Genomic DNA, 25,135 nt, shown 5'->3' with positions numbered 1-25,135 from the left:
TCTTGCAGAGTTGACATTTTTATTGGTACCATAACTTTTTGATCACTTGATATTATGTTTTTTGTGAGGTTGCATTGTACTGCATTGAGTCTGTTAGTATTAGGCCTCATGCACTCGACCGTGGTGTGTTTTTGCGGTCCGCAAATCGCGGATCCACAAATCACGGATGGCGTCCGTGCACGTTACGCAATTTGCGGAACGGCACGGACAGCCTTCAATATAAATGCCTATTCTTGTCCGCAAAGCAAATTTTTTTTTAGCGGGGCCTCGGAAGGGAGCAACAGATGCGGACAGCACACGGTGTGCTGTCCGCATCTTTTGCGGCCCCATTGAAGTGAATGGGTCCGCATCCGAGCCGCCAAAACGGCGGCCCGGATGCGGACCCAAACAACGGCCGTGTGCATGAGGCCTTACACTGACAGTGTGCCTATTAGACCCAGACTTTGGGCTGGGTCTCTTAGGCCTCCACAGCTGGCAGGCCCAGAAGCCTTTGTAAGGTTTCCAGGGGCCACAGCAAACATCGGCTCCCCATCATCGCAGTGCGGAAACCGATGGGTTTAGAGAGGGAGCCTGAATCCTCAGCATTGATCGCAGCATCTGAGGGGTTAGTCCGCCGGCATTGACATTTTCAGCAGTTACAACAGTGGCCCGGCTTTCAGTAGCAGCCAAGCCCCTGCACTGATCGGGCAAGCACAGCTCCTTTGTCTGCCTGATCAGAGCTCCGCTGCGCCGTACTTGTATGGCACTCGTCCTCTACGGGTTAAACTTATACCATGTTTATGTTGGGGTGCTTTACCATAGGGTGGGAATGCTGTGGCAGAGAGATGAACCATTACTACACTGCGGCAAAACTGCATGCAAATACATAAATGTTGTACTGTCATTACTAGGAATGCAGTATTTATTTATTATATAGTGCCGACATATACCACTGCACTTTACAGACATCACCCCTGTTTTCTCATGCCTTCGCTCCAGAATTCTGGCTTCAAAAAGTCGCAAAATAGGGCTCCAGTTTTGAAATATTGGTGGGAAAGTGGTTGTGGTTAGCTATGTTAATGAGTTTCAAAATTCTCAATCTTGCTTCAATAGGAGGGCGGAGTAGACAGAAGTGTTAGGTTTAAGGGTAAGACAAATTTATCAAATATGCGACATTTAATAAATGTGACATAAAGTATGTCAACACGGACTCAAACAAAACTGACTTCAAATGTTCTCCGCGTGATAAATTTCGCCGATTGTCACTACACAGTGTCCTCAGCGTGTGCGAGGAAACTGGACTACCCAACTGAAACCCATGCAAACTCCATGTAGAACCCCAAACCTTGCAAGGCAGTAGTGCTGACCCTGGAGCCACCGTGCTCATTTTCATACAATTTCAGTATTCATGCACACATTCATACAGTATTGATTCATACATATTCATCTCATTATCATTCTACATGTTTTCATATTTTACATCTGTATTTTAAGTTATTATTAAATTTTTTATTTTTTGCAATTTGAGGCTTTATTAGTTGAATGATGTGCTTATCCAGATAGGCTCAAGCACTATATGGTTTTACATCTATCATAGAAATGAACAAATTGATTAGTAAGAATTGATTTGTCTCATCAAACAGGTTTCTGCTCCTGCGCTGGGTTCCTGAAGCTGAGGTTGCTCCTCCTGGCATTTGATTGACAGGGCCGGACATCTCACCTGGCCCTGACAGTCTTGCACCTGCACCGCTGCTCCAAGTAGTGGCGCAAGCACAGAGGCTCTGCTTCCGCTACCAGAGTAGCAATTGTTCATGCGCCTTTACCCGGAAATTTTGCCGCGCACCTGCAGTCTCTGCTCTAATAGCAGAATCAGAGCTTCCAGGGGCCATAGCAAACATCGGCCCCCCATCATCGCAGCATGGGGAGCCGATGGGTTCAGAGAGGGAGCCTGCATTTTACGTGGACATTTTGCCACACACTCGCAGTCTCTGCTCCAATAGCAGAATCGGAGCTTCTGTGCGTGCACTGCTGCTCAGAGCAACTGAGCAGGCGCGGGATTTTCAGGGCCGGGCGAGATGTCCAGTCCTGTCAGTCCAGCAGACGCCGTCGCAGGTGTAGAACTCTGCCCGATGAGATGGATTTGCTCATCTCTACTCAATGTATGTGCTTTACATAAGATAATAATAATCTTTATATAGCGCCAACATATTCCGCAGTGCTTTAAATTCCATATTGGCTAATTGAAATGAAAATAATACATTATTTAAAGCAAGGAGTTTTTGTTGAAATCTAAAATGTGAAGTTCTGGTGAATATATCTTTTTTTTTTTTTTTTCATTTGAAATGAAGTAATATTTAAATGATTATGCAACGTAATACGTATACTTAAAATATTAAGTATTAATGGAAAGAGAGGGTGTTCTGAGTTGTATTTTATAACAGGCGTTTCTTAAACTGTACTTTTTATTAGGGCTTTAAAAAAATGGAACAAATTATGAAACACTTTCATGAATTCAAACACTTTAAACAATGTTTTAGTGGGAATAAAACCCTCAAAGGCACGTTAATACCTCTGCGTGGCTGTCTTTCATAGCCCTTGTGACAACAGCCTAGATTATAATGGGGTAAGTGCAATGATTTTATCAGCATTGGTTTTCTGCCAGTCATGATGGCAGTAAAACCAGAATATAAATTCCTGAAGGGTTCTTCTGAGTGCCTTTTATCCATTTTAATCTTATGAAGCCATTTAGCAGTGTGTTGAGAAGAAGACAGTGACTGTAGAATGTTGGCACTTACAACTTTTGACAGATTTCATAAATCATTGCATAAGAAGAAAGAACACCCCCTATACAGTACTGTGATCTATGTGAATACGATGGAACTATGGAAATATTGCTGAAGATATTGCCAATAACACGTCAATATAGATTGCCACTTAAAGGGGTTTTCAAGTGTCTAGATATTGATGCATGGGACAAACTGATAACTGTAAAAATGTGCTCACCCAAAAATGATATATATGAAAAATATACATATTTTAGTAAAAATGCCAAAATATTTACGTGTTAAACGCAAAAAAATCAAGCAAGAAACTCTCTTGCGGGCCAACCTGAAATATATGCAGGTCCCCCAACACAGTTATAGCATACAGTAATACTGATGCGTACTATTTGGTCAAGAGAGAAATAAGATATATACTTTGCAAAGTGGTATGAGACATCACATGAAAAAATTGCCAAAAGCCAGGGCCAGTTAATTAGAACAATGTGAAAAAAAAAGGAAAATAATTAAAGCGGTCATCCCATGACTGACTAATGTAAACAGTGAAAACCAGGCATCATACAGTACATGACAAAGCCAGAACCAGCCCTGTACCTCGCATGGATCCAGAGATCTCCCCAATCTTTAAATTTTAAGCTGACAACTCGGGTGGCATGTCCTGTAACTGTCTCCGCTTTTAACACAAGATATGGCTTGTAGTAGATGAAGAATGAAACTGAGCATGTGCGCCCACCTCAGCAAGGTGGACAAAGACATGATGAAAACAACAAACAGCAGGTGGCACTATACAGATAAACTTTATTGAATAACTCTGTGGCTATATTACATTATTAATTACATGCAATTACAAAAGTACTCAGATCCAGGTGCTGGTTTGAAAAATATAGGAAATTTTTCATGAGACAATCAAAGAAATAATTCCTGAGAACACTAATCCAGATATGATATCCTATACAAACCAAAGTTCTGGGTGCTGATACGCAAAAAAAGAAATGCATGTTGATGCACGAGACCCAAATTGCTGTTTTTGGCAGTTGCCAAGACCAGAAGGGGACTGTGCGGCAGAAAGGCCAGCATAGCCACTAAACAAGGATGGACAGAGCTATTCTAGCTTCATCCAATGTGTTGTTTCTGGTGGTTACCAAAAACAGCTGACCAGTGGGAATGCCGGGTGTCAGCCCGCCACCAATCTGATATGGCTGACCCATCTTGAGAATAGGTCATAAATATCTAGACACTGGAAAACCTCCTTAAAAGCAGTTGTCCACTTTAAATAATTTTTTTTCCAAGAACGGTTTCCCCACCGGTCAGCTTAAAGGGATTCTGTCACCAGGTTTTGGGCTATAGAGCTGCGGACATGCACGGCTAGATCGCCGCTAGCATGTCCGCAATATATCTGTCCTATAGGGCTGTGTGCTTTTAATTTCTTTAAAAAAGGATTTTATAGATATGTAAAGGAGTCTTGTATGTGTCCAAGGTGCTGCACTAACCTTACTTGTGCCCAGCCACGCCCGCCTGTGAAGGAGCCCAGCACCGCCTATGTCCTCCGAATCTCCTCCTTTCATCAACTATAGATTGCCGTAATCTCGCGATGCGCGAGCTCGCGCATGCGCAGTTCTTTCCCTGAGGCTGATGCCAGCACAGGGAAAGAACACTATACCGGCACTGCGCATGCGCGAGCTCGCGGCAATCTATAGTTGATGAAAGGAGGAGATTCGGAGGACATAGGCGGTGTTGGGCTCCTTCACAGGCGGGCACGGCTGGGCTCCAGGAAGGTTAGTGCAGCCCCCTTGGACACATTCAAGACTAATTTACATATCTATAAAATCCTTTTTTAAAGAAATTAAAAGCACACAGCCCTATAGGACAGATATATTGCGGACATGCTAGCGGCGATCTAGCCGTGCATGTCCGCAGCTCTATAGCCCAAAACCTGGTGACAGAATCCCTTTAAATGTAATGAAATAAGTGAGCTATTCATGTAATGCCCAGACACATCAGTTCCTCCAAAAAGAAGGAAGCTCTTTCCAGTCATTCTCTGTTCAGGCTGATCCAAAGCCCTTACTATGGCAACCCCCACCCTCCTTCCCCACTGCAACTGTACATAGTAAATTACACCTAGCCACATGACCATTAATAGTAAAAGATCTGCCAGGTCTGTTGAGTTTAGTTTTAGTCTTTAGATTGATCATCACTGGTCATCTAGGTGCTCCGAGATCAAAACCGGGGACCTGCTGAATTCATCAGCTTAGTAATGTTGGCTGTTGGGCACGGAAAAGAATATCGCTTCACACACCAGTCTTAGGAGCTTATGCACATGACCATGCTTTTTCTGGGAAGCACCGCACGTGTGTCGGCCGCATCTCCTGACCTGAACTCAATGCATCATCATAGTGATTACAGGTCTCTTGTACTGTACTCCGATAAATCTCTGTGATGCAGTGAGTTCAGGTCAGAGGAGCCACCGTCGGTCCGGAAGATGCGGCAGACACACGGGCCAGTCACGGTCATGTGCATGAGCCTTTAGTAAGAACCCTGTTGGTGGACGACCCAACCAGTATATTAAGAGGTGCAGGCCTCTTAATAAACCTCTGATCTTCTGCTGTCTGTGCGCCAGAACAGGGGATGGAGTAGAGCTCTAGTGTAATGTGCGCCATTTTTCTGTTGCACATATTGTTAAATGAGTTGGACCGCAGAGCTGCATCCTCTCGTCCACACCACCCACTTTTTTAAAAATATCGGTAAAAGCTAAAAAAATAAAATAATAATTTGTTGCAAGGCGGCGCTTGTGACAAAATTTGCATCTTTTCTATGCTAAAACCTGGCGTAGAATGTAAGTATATGACATGTACGGCAAATGTCAGGTCCTTTAAAGATGGCCATAGCCGCCAGATGCCTGTTGTTTCATACAGCAGGCACCTTCAGCTAATTTAACTCCTCAGATGTTGTGGTCAAATGTGACCACAGCGTCAGAGAAGGCTAAAACCTGGAAGCGCGCGCTTCCAGTTCAGGTGCGCTTTCCCCCAGCGGAGAACGGAGAAAGCGCCCTGTTCTAATAATGAGCCGGAGCCTGTACTTGATTTCTGTACAGAATAATGGAACAAATTCCATTATTCTCTATAAGTTGCAGTCTGATGATTGCAGCTTGTGGTCCACTTGGGGACCTAACAAAAATGAAAAAAAATATCTAAGTTTTAGAAAAATGTGTAAAATTTATTAAATTCAAATAACCCCGTTTTTCACGAAATCAAAATACGTAAACAATTAAAAAAAATAACATAATGGGCATCCCCATGTGCGAAAACGCCCATACTATTAAAAATATTTTAAAAAAAGTTATCCCATACGGTGAATGGCGTTTTTCATTACTTTATCTTCCAAAAAAATAATAAAAAGGGATACACACCTAAAATGGTAAAAAATGAGCACCCACACATCTGCGTAGACCTAACTATAAAAAAAGTTATGGAGGTCAGAATATGACAATGAAAAGAAGAAAATGTCTTTTTTTTTTCAATATTAAAATGCAGGAAAAACTATACATATGTGAGAATGAAGAGCACAAGTCAGTTGTACTGCATAGTGAAGGACAAAACTGTGGCGGAATTGTTTTTATTTTGTTTTGGTTTTTTGTTCCAATTCCACCCCATTTGGATTCCCCCCCCCCCCCACACTATATTGTAAGCAATATTAAATAGAGGCATTAAAAAGTACAACAGAAAATCACCTTGTCAGGAGTTAAACCTGAATTTCTGCAAGTAAAGCTTAAAGGGGATGTCCATCAAGTGGGTTATAAAGTATATCAAGTTATGCTTTCACTCAGCCTAACAGTGAATGGAGCAGTCGGAAATGGCTGAAAGAGCGTGTACAGCTATTACTGATGCTCCCCGTGAGGCAGGTTTCTTAAAACTCTCTAAAAGAAACCGTCATTGTTGCCCATAGCAGAGCAGTCTAAGAACTGAAAGCTGCGCTCTAGTTGCTGTGAGGTCCATTGTCTATTCATTTCTCATCAGACAGGATGCATTTACCCAACAGTATGTATTTTGTGGATCCATTGTAACAATGCCTATTCTTGTCCACAAAACGGACCAGAACAGGACATGTTCTATCTTTTTTGGGGGGTGGCTACGTAACAGACATACAGATGCGGACAGTACACGGAGTGTTGTCCGCATTATTTGTGGACCCATTGAAATGAATAGGTCCGCATCATATCCGCAAAAAATGCAGATCGGATGCGGACCAAAAATACGGTTGTGTGAATGGAGCTTTACGCTGTACTGGTTTTCAGCCTCTGAATATAAACAAGAAAGTTCTAATTCACTGACAGCAAGCATCCCTAGGGATACCTAAGGAATCAAAACACAAAGGGGGACATTTATCAATGCATTCACGCCACAAATGTGGCGTAAACAAGTTGCACGTTTTGGCGCACGGCATCTGTGCACCATAATTTGAGACTTTTTGAGCTTCTCAGCACTTTTCTGAAGTGCAGAGAAAAGGGGGGGGTGGCTTAGTGGAATGGGGCGTGGCTTCGCAACACCGCCACATTTACTGTAACTTTTGCCAGAAAGTTGCGGAAGTTATAGCTGAAGTCTACGCTAGCCTGTAGCTGGCGTAGACTTCACTTTCTGGCGCTGGGCAGAGATGCGTCTGATTTATTAAGAGGCTTCTGCATCTCAGGCACATCTCACGCCAGCGCAAGGAGATCAAGACTGGCGGATGGATCCACCAGTCTTGATATATCTCCACCAAAGTTTATTGAAAAGTTATAGAACCTGCAGAAATGTATACAGTGATTTAAAGGGGTTGTCCCACACAGTTAGTAAGTTATATAAAGCGCCACCTGCTGTTTGCTCTTTTGATAATCTCTCTGTCCTGCTCACAGAGACCGTGATTTTAATTTTTTACATTATTCATGGGATAACCCTGTTAAGCTTTATTTGCAAAAAAAAAAAAAAGCACACAGCCCTTTTAAGTAAGTGTTCCTTTAAAGGGATCTGCCAGGATCCTCAGCATCAGACACCCTGCTGTTCCCAAGTAGCTGTGGTCCCATTATGGGACCAGCGCTGTAGTAGCTAGCGCCATCCACTACACAGTGAAAGGAGCTGGAGGGAGTGTTCAATGAAACTCGCACCATTTTGCAAGCAAGTTCAGTCAGTTATGTCTGCGATTGCGTTCAGTTGTTTCCGCGCGGGTGCAATGCGTTTTGATGTGTTTTTCACGCGCGTGATAAAAAACTGAAGGTTTACAAACAACATCTTTTAGCAACGCATCGCACCCGCACTTGCTTTCGGATGCAAAGCGTTTTTCACTGATGCCCCATTCACTTCTATGGGGCCAGGGCTGCGTGAAAAACGCAGAATATAGAACATGCTGCGATTTTCACACAAGGCAGAACCGATGCGTGAAAACAACGCTCATGCACACAGACCCATTGAAATGAATGGGTCCGGATTCAGTGCGGGTGCTATGCGTTCACGTCACACTTTGCACCCGTGCGGAAAACTCACTCGTGTAAAAGGGGCCTTAAGGAATTGCAACACATTTGCGGTTCTTGAAATAAGTCAGTAGAGGTGTGTAGATTGGTATCGCTGGTATACAATGCCCACATGTATAAAGCCTTTTAATGTTTTGGCACAACTTTTGTACATTTCTGTCGTAGTAATAGAAGTCAATTATCCAAAACTTTAGAAATAAGATTTGTGTTCGCAGCCAAGCGTAATGGCTCTGGGCCAATGGACATGTCTTGCTGAAAAATAACATATCATAAAAGATAATTCCAGCCCTATTGCCTGACGCTGTCCACATATGCTTTAGAATTTACCATGAGGATATGTTTAATGTGTCTGCACACACAGACGCTTGATGTACTGTACCGTTGTGTGTGGCACTTCAGTGCAGCCAAGAGGGCAGGTCCCTTAATGACTTCCAATGTTGACATCAGTGATGTCTTATGAATCAGCTGCTGTAAGTCGCTGAAACGTTCTTCTCATGGTGGATCCTTTTTATGCCACGGGACTAGATAATCTCCCTTTACAGCATGTGTGCCCCTGTAGATGTGGAGGAATATAGGAAACTGAATCTCCTAGTCCTATAAAACAGCTAAATGTAATCCTCATCCTTGCATCTTTCCTTCCAAGTGTACTGTAAATACCATATGTAAATGTTGCTGAGAAGAGAGAGAACCTTCTCGTAGGTTTAGATCCGTGAATTGCCTTTGTGAGTCACCTGGTCGCTCAGACTTCTGAATGCTTTGATTCTTTTCTGACATGTGGCTTAGGGCTCTTTCACACTTGCGTTCTTGTCTTCCGGCATAGAGTTCCGTCGTCGGGGCTCTATGCCGGAAGAATCCTGATCAGGATTATCCTAATGCATTCTGAATGGAGAGAAATCCGTTCAGGATGCATCAGGATGTCTTCAGTTCCGGAACGGAACGTTTTTTGGCCGGAGAAAATACCGCAGCATGCTGCGCTTTTTGCTCCGGCCAAAAATCCGGAACACTTGCCGCAAGACCGGATCCGGAATTAATGCCCATTGAAAGGCATTGATCCGGATCCGGCCTTAAGCTAAACGTCGTTTCGGCGCATTGCCGGAGCCGACATTTAGCTTTTTCAGAGTGGTTACCATGGCTGCCGGGACGCTAAAGTCCTGGCAGCCATGGTAAAGTGTAGCGGGGAGCGGGGGAGCAGCATACTTACCGTCTGTGCGGCTCCCCGGGCGCTCCAGAGTGACGTCAGGGCGCCCCAAGCGCATGGATCATGTGATCACATGGATCACGTCATCCATGCGCATGGGGCGCTCTGACGTCACTCTGGAGCGCCCGGGGAGCCGCACGGACGGTAAGTATGCTGCTCCCCCGATCCCCACTACTACTATGGCAACCAGGACTTTAATAGCGTCCTGGGTGCCATAGTAACACTGAACGCATTTGGAAGACGGTTCCGTCTTCAAATGCTTTCAGTACACTTGCGTTTTTCCGGATCCGGCGTGTAATTCTGGCAAGTGGAGTACACGCCGGATCCGGACAACGCAAGTGTGAAAGAGGCCTTAAAGGGGTTGTCCGATGAAAAATATTCTATAGTTTTCTAACCAGCACCTGGATGTGAATTCTTTTGTAACAGCATGTAAATATAAATGTATAGCCGCACTGAAATCTATCTGTACAGCGCCACCTGCTGTTTGTTCTTTTTCTAATTTCTCTGTCCTGCCCACTGAGGTGGAAGCACATGCTCAGTTCTATCCTTCAACTGCAGTAGAAAGGACATGTCCCCTGAGAGAGTGCTCGCCAGCTTGAAATAAATCAAGCACAACAATGGGAGGATCTCTGGATCCATTTGAGGTATAGGGCTGGTTCGAAGAAAGAGACTGGCATGTACTATATGATATCAGGTTTAATTTTTTACATTAAGGCTCCATTCAAACGTCCGCAATTCCGTTCCGCTTTTTGCGTAACGGAATTGCGGACCCATTCATTTCTATGGGGCCACACTATGTGCTGTCCGGATCCAGAAATGCAGATCCGCACTTCCGGGTCCGCAATTCCGTTCCCGAAAAAAAATAGAACGTGTCCTATTCTTGTCCGCAATTGCGGACAAGATTAGGCATTTTCTATTAAAGTGGTGTCGGCGATGTGCGGTCCGCAAAATGCGGAACGCACATTGCCGTTGTCTGTGTTTTGCGAATCCGTGGATCCGCAAAACACATACGGATGTGTGAATGGACCCTAACTGCGGGATAACCCCTTTACCCAGGCAGGTAGCTAAGAAAATGTATTGCCGGATTGGTTGACAACAAGTTTGGAATCAAATCTGCTCAGTGGGATTTGAAAAAAACAGACCGTCGCATTAGGATCAGTGGGGGGTTGACTCCTGACACCCCGCCGATCAGCTGACTGCAGGGGCTGCAGCAAAGTCACTGCCAAAAGTACTGAGCTGTGCCTGGTAAATTAGGAAAAAACCTTTAATCAAATGATCAGTAAGTCTGAGCGGGTGCCTGCTGTTTGACAAAGCACTGTCCAATGGCAGTGTCCAATCGTGGCCCATTCGACCACGGCATCTGAGAGGTCACTTATTGGGAGGGAGCTATTTAGTTACTGGGAGCCGCCTGCTATGTAAAGCCGATAAATAGGAACATAGCATTATAGCCAGTACTACAGTATTTCAGTGCAGTCTATTTTATGTGAGCCACTGAACGTATGTTCAAAACCCCCTAGGGGTACAAAAAATATGGTTAATAAAAGTAGAGAAAAGTTTCTACAAAGTATGGAAAAAAATACGGCGTCCTCTCCACTCTATTGACAGGACTAGGCAATGAAAACATAATCACACCTGGCCCTGTCAAAGTGCAGAGGACGCATGCATTTGCAGAGAGAGCAGAGCTTCTAGGTGTAATGGTAACGCCCCCGTTGCTCCCAGAGGCTCATTTGCATATATTAAAACCTAATTTTTCTCAATAATGCGGGCACATATGAACATGGGACCAACACAGATGCAGTTTCCGATTTCATAGGTACAAATCTGAGCTGTAGAAAACTAGAGATAAGGGCTACAGATCAAGTCATTAGTGCAGCTCTCTGACGGATTCACTGAGGAACAGTCTGCACCTCGCCTTAGACTTTTCTACACAAGATGTGACATCCTGAAAGTAAAGCTAGTGATCTTAAAGGGGTTGTCTCACTTCACAGCAAATAGTATTTATCATGTAGAGAAACTTAATACAAGGCACTTACTCATATATTGTGATTCTCCATATTGCCTCTCCATGCCCATATTGCTGGCTTCATTCATTTTTCCATTACATTATACACAGCTCGTTTCCATGGTTACGACTACACTGCAATCCATCACTGGCGGCCGTGCTTGCACACTATAGGGAAAAACACCAGCCTATGTGCAGTCCCACAACAGAGAATCCGGTGCTTTTTCCTATAGTGTGTAAGGACGGCCACCATGGAAACGAGCGGTGTATAATGTGATGAAAAAATGAATCCAGCCACAAAGGAAGCAATATGGACAATCACAATACATTAGTAAGTGGATTGTATTAACTTAAGGGTACTTTCATACTAGCGGCAGGACGGATCCGACAGGCTGTTGACCCTGTCGGATCCGTCCTGCCGCTATTTTGCCGTGCCGCCTGACCGCCGCTCTGTCCCCATTGACTATAATGGGGTCGGGGGCGCAGCACGGAGAAAGGCCGCCGGACTAAAAGTACTGCATGTCTGACTTTTTAGTCCGGCGGCCTCTCGCCGTGCACTGCCGTGCTGCACCGGAGCTCCGCCCCCGTCCCCATTATAGTCAATGGGGACGGATCAGCGTTCCGGCGAAATGATGGCAGGACGAATCCGACAAGGTGAACAGCCTGTCGGATCCGTTCTGCCGGTAGTGTGAAAGTAGCCTTATCTACATGACAAATGCCATTTGCTGAAGTGAGACATCCCAGGCCAGCAATGTTGCCTTTTCTTAGCACATGCTTTAGAATGAAATATCTTGCATATATTAATAATTATGTATATTATGGGTGTGTTGCACAGATAATAGCCCTTATAATTAATATTAATGGGGTCTAGTTTAGAAAAGTTATAGGGGAGTAATAGTGGCTCTTCCAGATCTCACCCTGGGGTGGTGCTCTGTCTAAAGTGGTTCACCCAACCACTAGTAGGTATAGGAATAGTAAAAGTAAAAAATAGGCAGGCACACTATATCTGGTTTTTATAGGGTATTTATTTATTTATTGTTGATTATTACAAAGGTTATATATTAAAAATGTATTATTAAATAATTGTTAAAAGGTTATTACGATGGTTGTTTTCTTATTTATTTAAAAAAAGTGAATTAGGGCGATGTAGTGTGGTTGGTGACGGTAGGTGTCTGAACTATAGTTTGTTAAAAGTATTAGTTCATAGGAGAAAGGTTGTGGTGGTTGTGTGTGGTGCTGGAAAAAAAGTTAGGATGGTGGTGGAGGGGATAGTGGTGGTAGTATTAGGTAAAATACATAAAGGTAAAATACATAAGGATAGGTATAGGTATATTCGATGAAAAATATATATAATCGATAAAAAAAATATATATATATATATATATATATATATATATATAAAATTAATGAAAAAATATAATCGATGGAAATAATAAATGAAAGAAGGTAGATGTAACACTCCGAAAATGTCCGAGAAATACAATGGAATTTGTCCATAAATATAAAAGATATAAAATATGGAATAAAATATAAAACAAATAGAGAATAGTAGTCCAGAAAGGTAGTGAATTGGTCCAATGTCGCTTGGTAGTATTACTTGGTGATATTAGGTACTGTGGCGCTCATTAATACAGCTGATATTGTATGCTGTCAGAGGGGTTATGGTACAGTGTCCAAATTTTAGTGTTTACCTATTGCCGGTGGCGTCCCACACGGCAATTGTTTTGTACTCACCCCGCGGTCCAAGCTTACTTAGTGTATGGGTGAAGCAGCAGCCGGTGTAATCCTCCGGAGGCTTGCTTTCTCGCGCTGTATGTTGCGCGCTCTTTGTGGTTGGATCGGCCACTGAGTAAGAGGTAGGAACACCTCGAAACGCGTCTGGCTACCTGGCATCATCCTTGAGACTACCCACCAATACCCACGCCTTCGCTAAAAGAACCTTGGAATATTACCGCAACAACAGAAGAATTCTTATGCGACCAATACATCATACAAATAAAAGGTACCAGCTGATCGGCAACAAAGCTACCACGTGCTAGATCACGTGAGACGCCGATCCAGCCACAAAGAGCGCGCAACATACAGCGCGAGAAAGCAAGCCTCCGGAGCATTACACCGGCTGCTGCTTCACCCATACATTAAGTAAGCTTGGACCGTGGGGTGAGTACAAAACAATTGGGACGCCACCGGCAATAGGTAAACACTAAAATTTGGACACTGTACCATAACCCCTCTGACGACATACAACATCAGCTGTATTAATGAGCGCCACAGTACCTAATATCACCAAGTAATACTACCAAGCGACATTGGACCAAGTCACTACCTTTCTAGACTACTATTCTCTATTTGTTTTATATTTTATTCTATATTTTATATCTTTTATATTTTTGGACAAATACCATTGTATTTCTCGGACATTTTCAGAGTGTTACATCTACCTTCTTTCATTTATTATTTCCATCGATTATACTTTTTTCATTGATTATTTTTTTCATTGATTATTTTTTTCATTGATTATTTTTTTCATTGATTATTTTTTTCATTGATTATTTTTTTCATTGATTATTTTTTTCATCGATTATATTTTTTCATCGATGATTATTTATATATATATATATATATATATATATATATATATATTTTTTTATCGATTATATATATTTTTCATCGAATATACCTATACCTATCCTTATGTATTTTACCTTTATGTATTTTACCTAATACTACCACCACTATCCCCTCCACCACCATCCTAACTTTTTTTCCAGCACCACACACAACCACCATGCCCTTTCTCCTATGAAATAATACTTTTAACAAACTATAGTTCAAATACCTACCGTCACCAACCACACTACTGTACATCGCCCTAATTCACCTTTTTTAAATAAATAAGAAAACAACCATCGTAATAACCTTTTAACAATTATTTAATAATACATTTTTAATATATAACCTTTGCAATAATCAACAATAAATAAATACCCTATAAAAACCAGATCTAGTTTAGAAAAGCCTCACTCAGAACCCCTATTTCTAAAATCCTTTCACAGTGGAAACAGTGTTTGTGTGTTATAAGCACAGCCCATTCTAATGTGTGATCATTTCCGCTGTGATGGGGATGCGTGGGTATTAAACTCTACCATATGCCCAGCAGGGGGCCCTATAATCAGTCAGTGGACCCTTCTATCAATAAACGATTGTCCAAAGTCACTAACCCCTATCAGACTTTTTTAATGGCTCCACAATAAAGAAATTAAAAATCATTTAGTGACTATGGCGGTACAATTTTCGGGTTTGTGTTTTGGTGGTATCCTAGTATTGAGTTCTTTTCCTTATTGTATATTTTATCATTTCATGCTTTTCTGTTGCACCTCTTCGCTCCTGCCACCATGCTTGTCCAGGGAGTGCAGCGCCTCTTTCTTCTCTGTGCCGTTCTAGCTATTTCAAGTGAAAATCAGAGCTTTTGATCTTGCAGAAGTGACTGCCAAAGATGCCGAAGTCATCTCCTTACATGGTGGTCTTAATGTCTCATAACTGTTTGCTGCTATAAAAGAGCTTTCTTCCTACAATTGCTTCTTTCACCAGAATCCATTCTGCTTGTTTTTGTTTGGGTTTTTCCTTAAAGCGTCTCTTGTAGGGTCTCTCCTTTTAACTTGCTTGGAACTGTGGAAGTTTCTTTTGGATCTAGCAGCTTCTCCCTTTTTGGAACTACTGCCTCATTTCTGCAAGATCGTCTTCTTCTTACATAAAAAGGAGGGTGGCTTCGAGCCAGATTGTAACACTTAAAGTGTTGACAGGCGCAGTGCTATGGCAAAGCCGTGATATCTGTTAAAGGACAAGTGACTATAGATTTGAGAGCAAGCTTTCTCTCTGTCTGACATTTGTTATTGAGGACCTTCCAGACGGGAAAACATACATGCAGATCTTCTGGCAAAGTGGATCAGTTTTCCTTAGCTCTCTCTCTATGATTTTCCACATGGGTACTTTTCTTTCTTTTTTTTTTTTCTCTTTATTTCAGTGAAGTCATTCATGGATTTTTACACCTTTGCCTTAAATTTCAATTTTGTTTTTGGGTTTGGAACGAAAAGTATCAACCTGAAAACATGCCCAAATTGTATTAAACTCCCTTAGGCTACTTTCACACTGGCGTTTCTGGGTCCGCTTGTGAGATCCGTTTCAGGGCTCTCACAAGAGGCCCAAAATGGATCAGTTAAGCCCCAATGCATTCTGAATGGATAAGGATCCGTTCAGAATGTATCGATTTGGCTGCGTTTGGCCTCCGTTGCGCTTTTTAGACGGTCACTAAAACCCAGCTTGCAGCGTTTTTGTGACCGTCTGACTATGCGGAGCCTAACTGATCCGTCCTGACTTCCAATGTAAGTCAATGGGGACGGATCCATTTTTTTTTTTCACTAACAAAATAGGGTGCAATTGAAAACGTATCCTTCCCCCATTGACTTTCAATGTAAGTCAAGACGGATTCGTTTTGACTTAGACTTTTTTTTTAATGAATAATGCAAACGCATCCATTATTAATGGATACAAGCGATTGCATTATTTGTGCGGATCCGTCTGTGCAGATACAAGACGGATCCGCACAAAACACGAGTGTGAAAGTAGCCTAATATCCAACTACCGTAAGTGATGGCATGTTCTGGGCTCAGCTGTAGCATGGCAAAAATTCTTTGAAATTATTGAGTACAAATATACACAGTCAGGTCCATAAATATTGGGACATCAACACAATTCTAACATTTTTGGCTCTATAAACCACCACAATGGATTTGAAATGAAACAAACAAGATGTGCTTTAACTGCAGACTGTCAGCTTTAATTTGATGGTACATCCAAATCAGGTGAACGGTGTAGGAATTTCAACAGTTTGCATATGTGCCTCCCACTTGTTAAGGGACCGAAAGTAATGGGACAATTGGCTTCTCAGCTGTTCCATGGCCAGGTGTGTGTTATTCCCTCATTATCCCAATTACAATGAGCAGATAAAAGGTCCAGAGTTCATTTCAAGTGTGCTATTTGCATTTGGAATCTGTTGCTGTCAACTCTCAAGATGAGATCCAAAGAGCTGTCACTATCAGTGAAGCAAGCCATCATTAGGCTGAAAAAACACAACAAACCCATCAGAGAGATAGCAAAAACATTAGGCGTGGCCAAAACAACTGTTTGGAACATTCTTAAAAAGAAGGAACGCACGGGTGAGCTCAGCAACACTAAAAGACCAGGAAGACCGCGGAAAACAACTGTGGTGGATGACCGAAGAATTCTTTCCCTGGTAAAGAAAACACCCTTCATAACAGTTGGCCAGATCAAGAACACTCTCCAGGAGGTAGGTGTATGTGTGTCAAAGTCAACAATGAAGAGAAGACTTCACCAGAGTTAATACAGAGGGTTCACCACAAGATGTAAACCATTGGGCAGACTAGATGGGCCAAATGGTTCTTATCTGCCGACACATTCTATGTTTCTATGGTGAGCCTCAAAAACAGGAAGGCCAGATTAGAGTTTGCCAAACGACATCTAAAAAAGCCTTCACAGTTCAAAGCCTATTGATGAGGTGACTGCTGACAAAAGCAGCAGGATGAATTCTGAAGTGTTTTTGGCAATATTATCTGCTCATATTCAGCCGAATGCTTCAGAACTCATTGGACGGCGCTTCACAGTGCAGATGGACAATAACCCAAAGCATACTGCAAAAGCAACCAAAGAGTTTTTTAAGGGAAAGAAGTGGAATGTTATGCAATGGCCAAGTCAATCACCTGACCTGAATCTGATTGAGCATGCATTTCACTTGCTGAAGACAAAACTGAAGGGAAAATGCCCCAAGAAGAAGCAGGAACTGAAGACAGTTGCAGTAGAGGCCTGGCAGAGCATCACCAGGGATGAAACCCAGCGTCTGGTGATGTCTATGCATTCCAGACTTCAGGCTGTAGTTGACTGCAAAGGATTTGCAACCAAGTATTAAAAAGTGAAAGTTTGATGTATGGTTATTATTCCGTCCCATTACTTTTGGTCCCTTAACAAGTGGGAGGCACATATGCAAACTGTTGTAATTCCTACACCGTTCACCTGATTTGGATGGAAATATCCTCAAATTACAGCTGACAGTCTGCAGTTAAAGCACATCTTGTTTGTTTCATTTCAAATCCATTGCAGTGGTGTATAGAGCCAAAAATGTTAGAATTGTGTCGATGTCCCAATATTTATGGACCTGACTGTATGTAGCTCTGCCATACGTGTAATGCTGCTAGTGTGATATATAGTACAAAGAGTTGTATACACCCAAATCAGTTTTTGTTCAAACTTGGATTTTTCTTTTGCCTTTTTGTTCAAACTTTCTTTGCCTTATTTTGCTGCAAAAGAATTGCATCATTTTTTGCTATTTTCTGGTAGATGTTTTTAATTGGTTTTAAAGGGAACCTGTCACACTGAACAGCAGGAGGAGCGGAGCAGATTGATGTATAGTTTTATGGCAAAAGATTCAGTAAAACGTGTAAGGCTACTTTCACACTGGCGTTTTGGTTTCCATTTGTGAGATCCGTTCAGGGCTCTCACCAGCGGTCCAAAACGGATCAGTTTTGCCCTTAACGCATTCTGAATGGATAAGGATCCTCTCAGAATGCATCAGTTTGACTTAGTTTGGCTCCGTTCCTCTATTCCGCTTTGGAGGCGGACACCAAAACGCTGCCTGCAGCGTTTTGGTTTTCATCTGACGAAACTGAGCCAAACGGATCCGTCCTGACACACAATGTAAGTCAATGGGGACAGATTCGTTTTCACTGACACAATATGGCACAATAGAAAACGGATCCGTCTTGAACACCATTGAAAGTTTTGGCTATGTTAAAGATAATACAAACAGATCCGTTCTGAACGGATGCATGCAGTTGTATTATCTGAACGGATGCGTTTGTGCAGATGCATGACGGAACTGCACCAGGCGCGAGTGTGAAAGTGGCCTAATCTATTTAAATTTCTTCTAATTCTGGGCTTTAAAGTGAAGGCGACGATCCGATCAGTGATTGACAGCTATCTCTATACACAGTCATAGAGGGAAGACTGTCAATCACTGATTGGTCCGCCTCTTTGACTTCAAAGACTGGAATGAACAAGAATTAAATTAATGAAATACAAGTTTTGCTGAATGTTTTCCCATAAAACGTTCTGTTACTCTGCTCGATGACATGCGGCTGGCAGATTACAGTGCACTTTCATGGTGACAGGTTCCCTTTAACCTTTGCGTTGTATTACACTTTATTGACACAAACAGGGAATCTTTGTGGTATGTTTTGGGTTTGCACAATGGTTTTCCTTTTTTTAGTTTACTTTTGTTAGTGTGAAAGATAGCACTCCGTTTGTTTCTTACACCTTTGTTGCATACCATGGCCTTCCGACTGGGCAGACAGATGTCCAAGACCATATTTATGTCCTGCTTGACTCTTCTATAACAGATATTGATGTTTAATTGAATATCAGATTGGTGGAGGTCCAACACCCAGCACCCCCACCAATAAGTGGTTTTGGGCCACCCCACTGGAAACTATACTGTGTATGAAGCATAGTTCCGGGTATTGGCCGTACCGAGGTACTGCAGTTCAGCTCCCATTCAAGTGAATAGTAGCTGCAATGGAGTATGCCAGAAATTATGTGTTATGGCATCACGGCTGCCTCTATTTACGTAACTTTGTCAGTGCATTCCACTGAAGTCAGTGAGATCACTTACCTACTTAAAGGGGTTGTCCAACCAGCCAACTGTACCTCTGGAGATCCGTTCCGTTTTTGCGGAACCATCTATTGAAAATGTTATGTCCAGCCCAATTATTTAATGTACTTACTGTTTAAACATTATTGTATGCTACCGTTTCCGTTTGCGATCCACAAAAAACGGATCACAAACGGAAACCAAATGGAAAAACGCAACTGCAAAACGGAAGCGGAAACACTACTAAAACAAAAAAAGAAAAACGGATCTGTTAAAAATGGACCGCAAAATACTGAAAAAGCTACACGGTCATGTGCAAGAGGCCTAAGTTGAATAGTGACAGCCCAACGTCTTCTAAGTGAGGGGGTGTTTGAAAAGGACCTTTCACCACTCCTGACTTTTCTGTTTTACAAATTTGCTTGCATTCTCCTTGTGATAAAGATACTGGAGCATCTTTTCTTATAACTCTATGTTGTGCCATTCCTCTTTATATTTCGATTTTTTTATTTATAAGTACATTGATAAGGGCAAATGCAACACCTAGTTAGCAAAGTGGTGTGTCCATGCACAGCCTTCCACTGCCACTCCTGATTGGACAGTGTCAGAATGGGCACGGACTCACCCCAACTGGTGACATCCAGTTGTCAATTTATTCATAAACTTCTAGTAGCAATAGTTGAGGACCTGCACAACATTCAGTTATAAGAGACAGTACAAATGGAATACCAGCACTTGTCAGGAGTAGTGGCAGCTTCTCTTTAATTCTGCATTTGGACACTCTAAGATGAGCAGTTCTGCCATCATCAATGTTTCAGTCCCTCAGTGGAACCATTTTTAAGCGGTTCATCAATTGAGGGACTGAAACCTTGCTTGTACATTGGATTTCTTGGAGTTCTTCTTCTACCTGGATATACAGTTGTGACTTTGTGGAAGGTTTGGTGTCCAGCCTTCTGAAACTCTGCACTCGCTCTTAAAGGGAACCTGTCACCAGGATTTTGGGTATAGAGCTGAGGACATGGGTTGCTAGATGGCCGCTAGCACATCCACAATATCCAGTCCCCATAGCTCTGTGTGCTTTTATTGTGTAAAAAACCCGATTTGATACATATGCAAATTAACATAAAAGAGTCCTATCTTACTTGTGTGACCAGAGAAGTCATATTTTCAAGCATAGACTCATCTCAGGTTAATTTGCATATGTATCAAATCGGTTTTTATACACAATAAAAGCACACAGAGCTATGGGACTGGGTATTGCGGATGTGCTAGCGGCCATCTAGCAACCCATGTCCTCAGCTCTATACACAAAATCTTGGTGACAGGTTCCCTTTAAGAAGTTTCTGCATCAAAGAGAACCTGTCACCGCCATAATGCCCTAAACCTCCCGCAGTAACTCACAGCTGTGGCCATCATGTCTCCAATGGTGTCTTTACCTCTATCATCCAATGGAAGTTTGCCAAAAAATAACTTTTATTATTCCCACAAGGTGTATGCAAATGAGCTGCTTGAAGTCAATAGGGGAGCAGTCTCGACGCTCCAAGTCAAGATAGCCACACCGCTGTCCTTCCAGTGCTTATTATCTTAAATAGCGATGCACCTTAGATCCTGCGCCTGTGCCGCTTTGTTCATTGTCTGCACCTGCGCAGTGAGCCCGCCTGCGCAGGCGTTGTGTGACTCACTGTGCTGGTTTGTTTTATTGGTGTATAAAATGAGTGGTAAAGTCAGGAAGGAAGAGGACTGGAGCTTATATTTTAGCATTTGCACAGACCTTAATCTTACTTTGTCAGTTTTCATAACTGTAATGGATCTAGATTTCCTGTTCATGAATGTCTCTTTGCGTATGGAGTGTGTTATAATTGATATTTCTAACATATGTATTTTTCTGTATTGCTTGTAGCAACTAGAATTGGTGGAGCCCAGCGGCTGGATACATGTGCCCTTAACAGATGCACATAAAAGACCAATCCGAACGTTCATGATCCAGATAGCGGTTTTAGCAAATCATCAGAATGGAAGAGATACTCATATGCGACAGATTAAAGTGTTCACACCGGTGGAAGAAAGCTCCATAGGCAAATTCCCCAGATGCACAACTATTGATTTTATGATGCATCGTTTCATTAGGTGATCTAACCAAGATCCAATAAATGGTTGGCATTGACTTGTTCCTATATGGACACTTTTATTTTTTTATTGATGTAGTAAAGTATAATTTTATTCCATGGCACCAGGTTTTTATTAAGTTTCAAGCTGTTTTATTCTAAAAGGAAAAAGTATCCAATATCATTTTCTCTATAATCACCAGTTTATGTATTGTGATGTTCATATATATTTTTTCTTTTTAATGTTTACAATTTTACGAGGGAGTAATTTAGCTAAAACCGATATTATTTGCTTGAATAACTTTGGAACTGTCTCCATGCCGCTACAGGTCGACTTTCATTTTCATCTTATGTTATTTCCTAACTCAGTTTAAAGAAGGTATATTTGGACAATTCAGACATGTAAAAAAAAAAATGCCTGCCTGATTCACTTTAATAATTTAACATCTACATAACTGATGCTGGTCTGTATTTTCATAATTGAGAAATTATACACCTGTAATGTTCGAAAATATTTTTTGTATATTTTTGCTGACATCTAGCTATAGTAAGGGTTTGGCCTTGTTCAGACTAGTGTTATGGATTTCATTGCATGACAGCTAAAATTGATCCATTGCCAAGCAAATCATGAAGAACATTGACTTGGTTCTGGTGTTTTTGACTACCGGTCATGCTGTTCTTACCCTCAAAAATATCAGAACCCCTGATGGAAACCGTATAACGAAAGCTATTTTCACACTGGTGTTTTGGCTTTCCGTTCAGGGCTCTCACCAGCGGTCCAAAATGGATCTATTTGGCCCTAATGCATTCTGAATGGAAAAGGATCCGCTCAGAATGCATCAGTTTGCCTCTGTTCTGTCTCCATTCCGCTTTGGAGGCGGACACCAAAACGCCGCTTGCAGCATTTTGGTGTCCGTCTGATGAAACTAAGCCAAACGGATCGGTCCTGACACACAATGTAAGTCAATGGGGACGGATCCGTTTTCTATGACACAATCTGGCACAATAGAAATTGGATCCGTCCTCCATTGACTTTCAGTGGTGTTTAAGACTAGTGGCTATATTAAAGATAATACAAACGGATACGTTCTGAACGGATGCAGACGGTTGTATTATCTGAACTCATCCGTCTGTGCAGATCCATGACGGATCCGCACCAAAAGCAAGTGTGAAAGTAGCCTAAGTGTGAACAGAGCGTAACATGAATGTTTCCAGTTACAGCTTCATTAATATAGAATATATATAATATACGCACCATTTGTTCCAAAATGTGTTGGTGCTACATAATGAGACCACCGTCATTTCATTGTTCTATATATTCTCTTTCTTGATGACACATTTGCCACCTTTTTGTCCTGCTTTTTTTATTTGCAATGCAGAAGTTTATTTTTTAAAACTCTTCATTGTATTGTGCCATATTTGCTCTCTCATTTGTAACTATGACTACTTTTATCTATGTTTCTTGTTTGATATTTAAATGTTTCAAAAGCAAAGCTATTATTGAACATGATTGGTTTCTAAACCATGTTTTTTTTTTTCTTTTAATTTTACTAATAAACTATTATTCACAGTAGCCTCTAAAGACCTGTTTTATTTTCTAATCTAAGAGCTCAAAATGTTAGTTTATATTAAATCTAAAACACATTTTTTGAGTAGAGGAAAAATCGCATTTGCTCACTTTGTGAATATATTTTATTTATTATACAACCTTATTATGGCAGTGTCCTTTCTCAGATGTTTCACAAGAGTTACTAGTTCAGCGGCACTTGTGTAAGCCACTGTATTAAGTTAGACATAGTTCTTAGAAAGCCATTCTTCTATGCAGACTTGGATTTCCCAAGCTAGTGTGTTTACAGCCTTAGGAAATTTGCTCTTTTTCCAAAAAGAAAGCTGAGCCTCTAATGCAACCAGATGTAAGATAGCTATCCTGTAAGTCCATTGGATTGTAGCTAAGCCAGTACCTCATCTGCAGACAGCTCTTTCAGAGATATAGCCCCTCATCAGTGCAGAGCAGAGAGAGCTGTATTAATTGGTTGAGAGGCCTTTTTCAGGAGACAGGGGGTGCAATTTCTTCTTATTGAGAGCACCCAGTAGGTTTAAGGAGTTATTATAGCCCAGGCAATGCTCCTCTTGAAAGAAGGTACATAAAGTAGCTTTCTTTCCAAAAAGAAAATAAAGCTGAGCCTCTAATGCCACCAGATGTAAGATAGTTATCCTATAAGTAGATGAGGTACTGGCTTAGCTGTAATCAAAGTTATTTTTCAACTCCTGATTAAAAGGTCGAGCATTGATTTATAGGATAGCTATCTTACATCTGGTGGCATTAGAGCATCATCTTTCTCTCTCTTTTTTTGGAAAGAGAGAAAATTTGCATCCCTTTTTCCCAGAGGAGCATTGCCTGACTTATAAGACTCCTTACACCACTATGCTTTCTTCAAAAGAAGAAATGGTACATCCCTGGATAAAGCCATAGGAAGTATGGTCAGACACCTCCACCAACATTTGCTGTCAGTCAGCTACCCCAATACAAATTTGATTGTTAGTGGGTTTCAATGATAATTATCTAATTTGTATTTTACTTATTTCCTACCCAAGGGGCAAGGCCTCCACTGTAGCTTTGTTGTCCGTCTGACGATACGGAGGCAAACGGATCCGTTTTCACTGACACAATATGGCACAATAGAAAACGGATCCGTCCGTTTTGGCAATGTTAAAGATAATACAAACGGATCCGTTCTGAACGGATACATGCTGTTGTATTATCGGTGCGGATCTGTCTGTGCAGATCCATGACGGATCCGCACCAAATGCCAGTGTGAAAGTAGCCTTATTGGTCCATTGATAAATAGTATACCCAACATACACGAAGGCCCCAAATCTAGGCATAAAAATAGCCTAGAAAATCAAAGAAAATAAAAAGAACAGTCTATGCAAAATCTGTCCGGTTTGAAGGGGTTCTATAGATATGGTAAATGCAATAATTGCAAAAACTCCTCTTTCCCAAAAAAGACACTGAAAGTTAATTCAACGCAGAATTCCTTTGTCTTTGATATAAAGGAATTCTTGACATGTAGTACAACAGATGTGATTTATATAATTGAGTGCCCCTGTAAAACAATAATATAGGAAGGACAAAAAGGATGTTGAAAAAAAGAATATCCGAACATATAGCAAATATAAAGAACGGATACGAAAAACACTCCCTATCGAAACACTTCAAACAATTTCACAATCGGGATACAAAAGGCTTAATATTCACTGCTCTTGAGAGAGTTACAAAACATTAGAGAGGGGGAAATCATATTAAGATGTCTCGACAAGAATCGAGAAGAATATATGATTTTGGTACGCTTTTACCTGTTGGGTTGAACGCAGAATTGGAACTCTTCGGCTTTTTATAGATTGGGGGTGGGCGTGCTCCGTCGACGTTTACCAGCACTCCGATCGCCCTTTGGCGGAAGGCCCCCATTCCACATTGCTACTTGAAGTTTTCCAATCTCTGATGAAGAATAATCTCATAAGAATAAAATATAAAAATAAAAAAAATGGTGAAAGAGAAAAAAAAAGAAATAGCAAAGGGGATTTATTGGTTGAAGATCTATACATTGATATCTCCCACCTTGGAATACAGAAATCAATTTTTATCTAAATTTTAATCTATTTTATCTAATTTTTATTTAGGTTTTACTTTATTTAATTCTACTACACCTCATCAATACATAATATCCACTATTACACTAGAGTGCAATGTGAGACAACTACACTTAAAAAAAACGCAACAGACTAAAAATCGCATAGGAAACGCTTCAAAATCGCTATGTATTTTTCTCTGTCTTTTCTGCTTTTTTCCGTCT

General features: G+C 41.5%; 1 protein-coding gene across 4 annotated transcripts in view; it reads left to right on the top strand.

Moving 5' to 3' along the window:
• ANAPC10 (anaphase promoting complex subunit 10) overlaps positions 1–21,675 on the top strand; it is a 99,790-nt gene extending 78,115 nt beyond the window's left edge. For all 4 annotated transcript variants that reach the window (XM_040418514.1, XM_040418512.1, XM_040418513.1 and 1 more), the window contains exon 6: positions 21,077–21,675. In XM_040418514.1, coding sequence (XP_040274448.1) covers positions 21,077–21,307 — 231 coding nt within the window. In that variant the 3' untranslated portion in view covers positions 21,308–21,675. The remainder of the gene's footprint in view (positions 1–21,076) is intronic.
• Positions 21,676–25,135: the final 3,460 nt, after the last annotated feature.

The sequence above is a fragment of the Bufo bufo genome, chromosome 2, assembly GCF_905171765.1.
Source record: "Bufo bufo chromosome 2, aBufBuf1.1, whole genome shotgun sequence".
In the NCBI taxonomy this organism is placed as follows: domain Eukaryota; kingdom Metazoa; phylum Chordata; class Amphibia; order Anura; family Bufonidae; genus Bufo; species Bufo bufo.
This window is presented reverse-complemented; position numbering and strand designations above follow the sequence as displayed.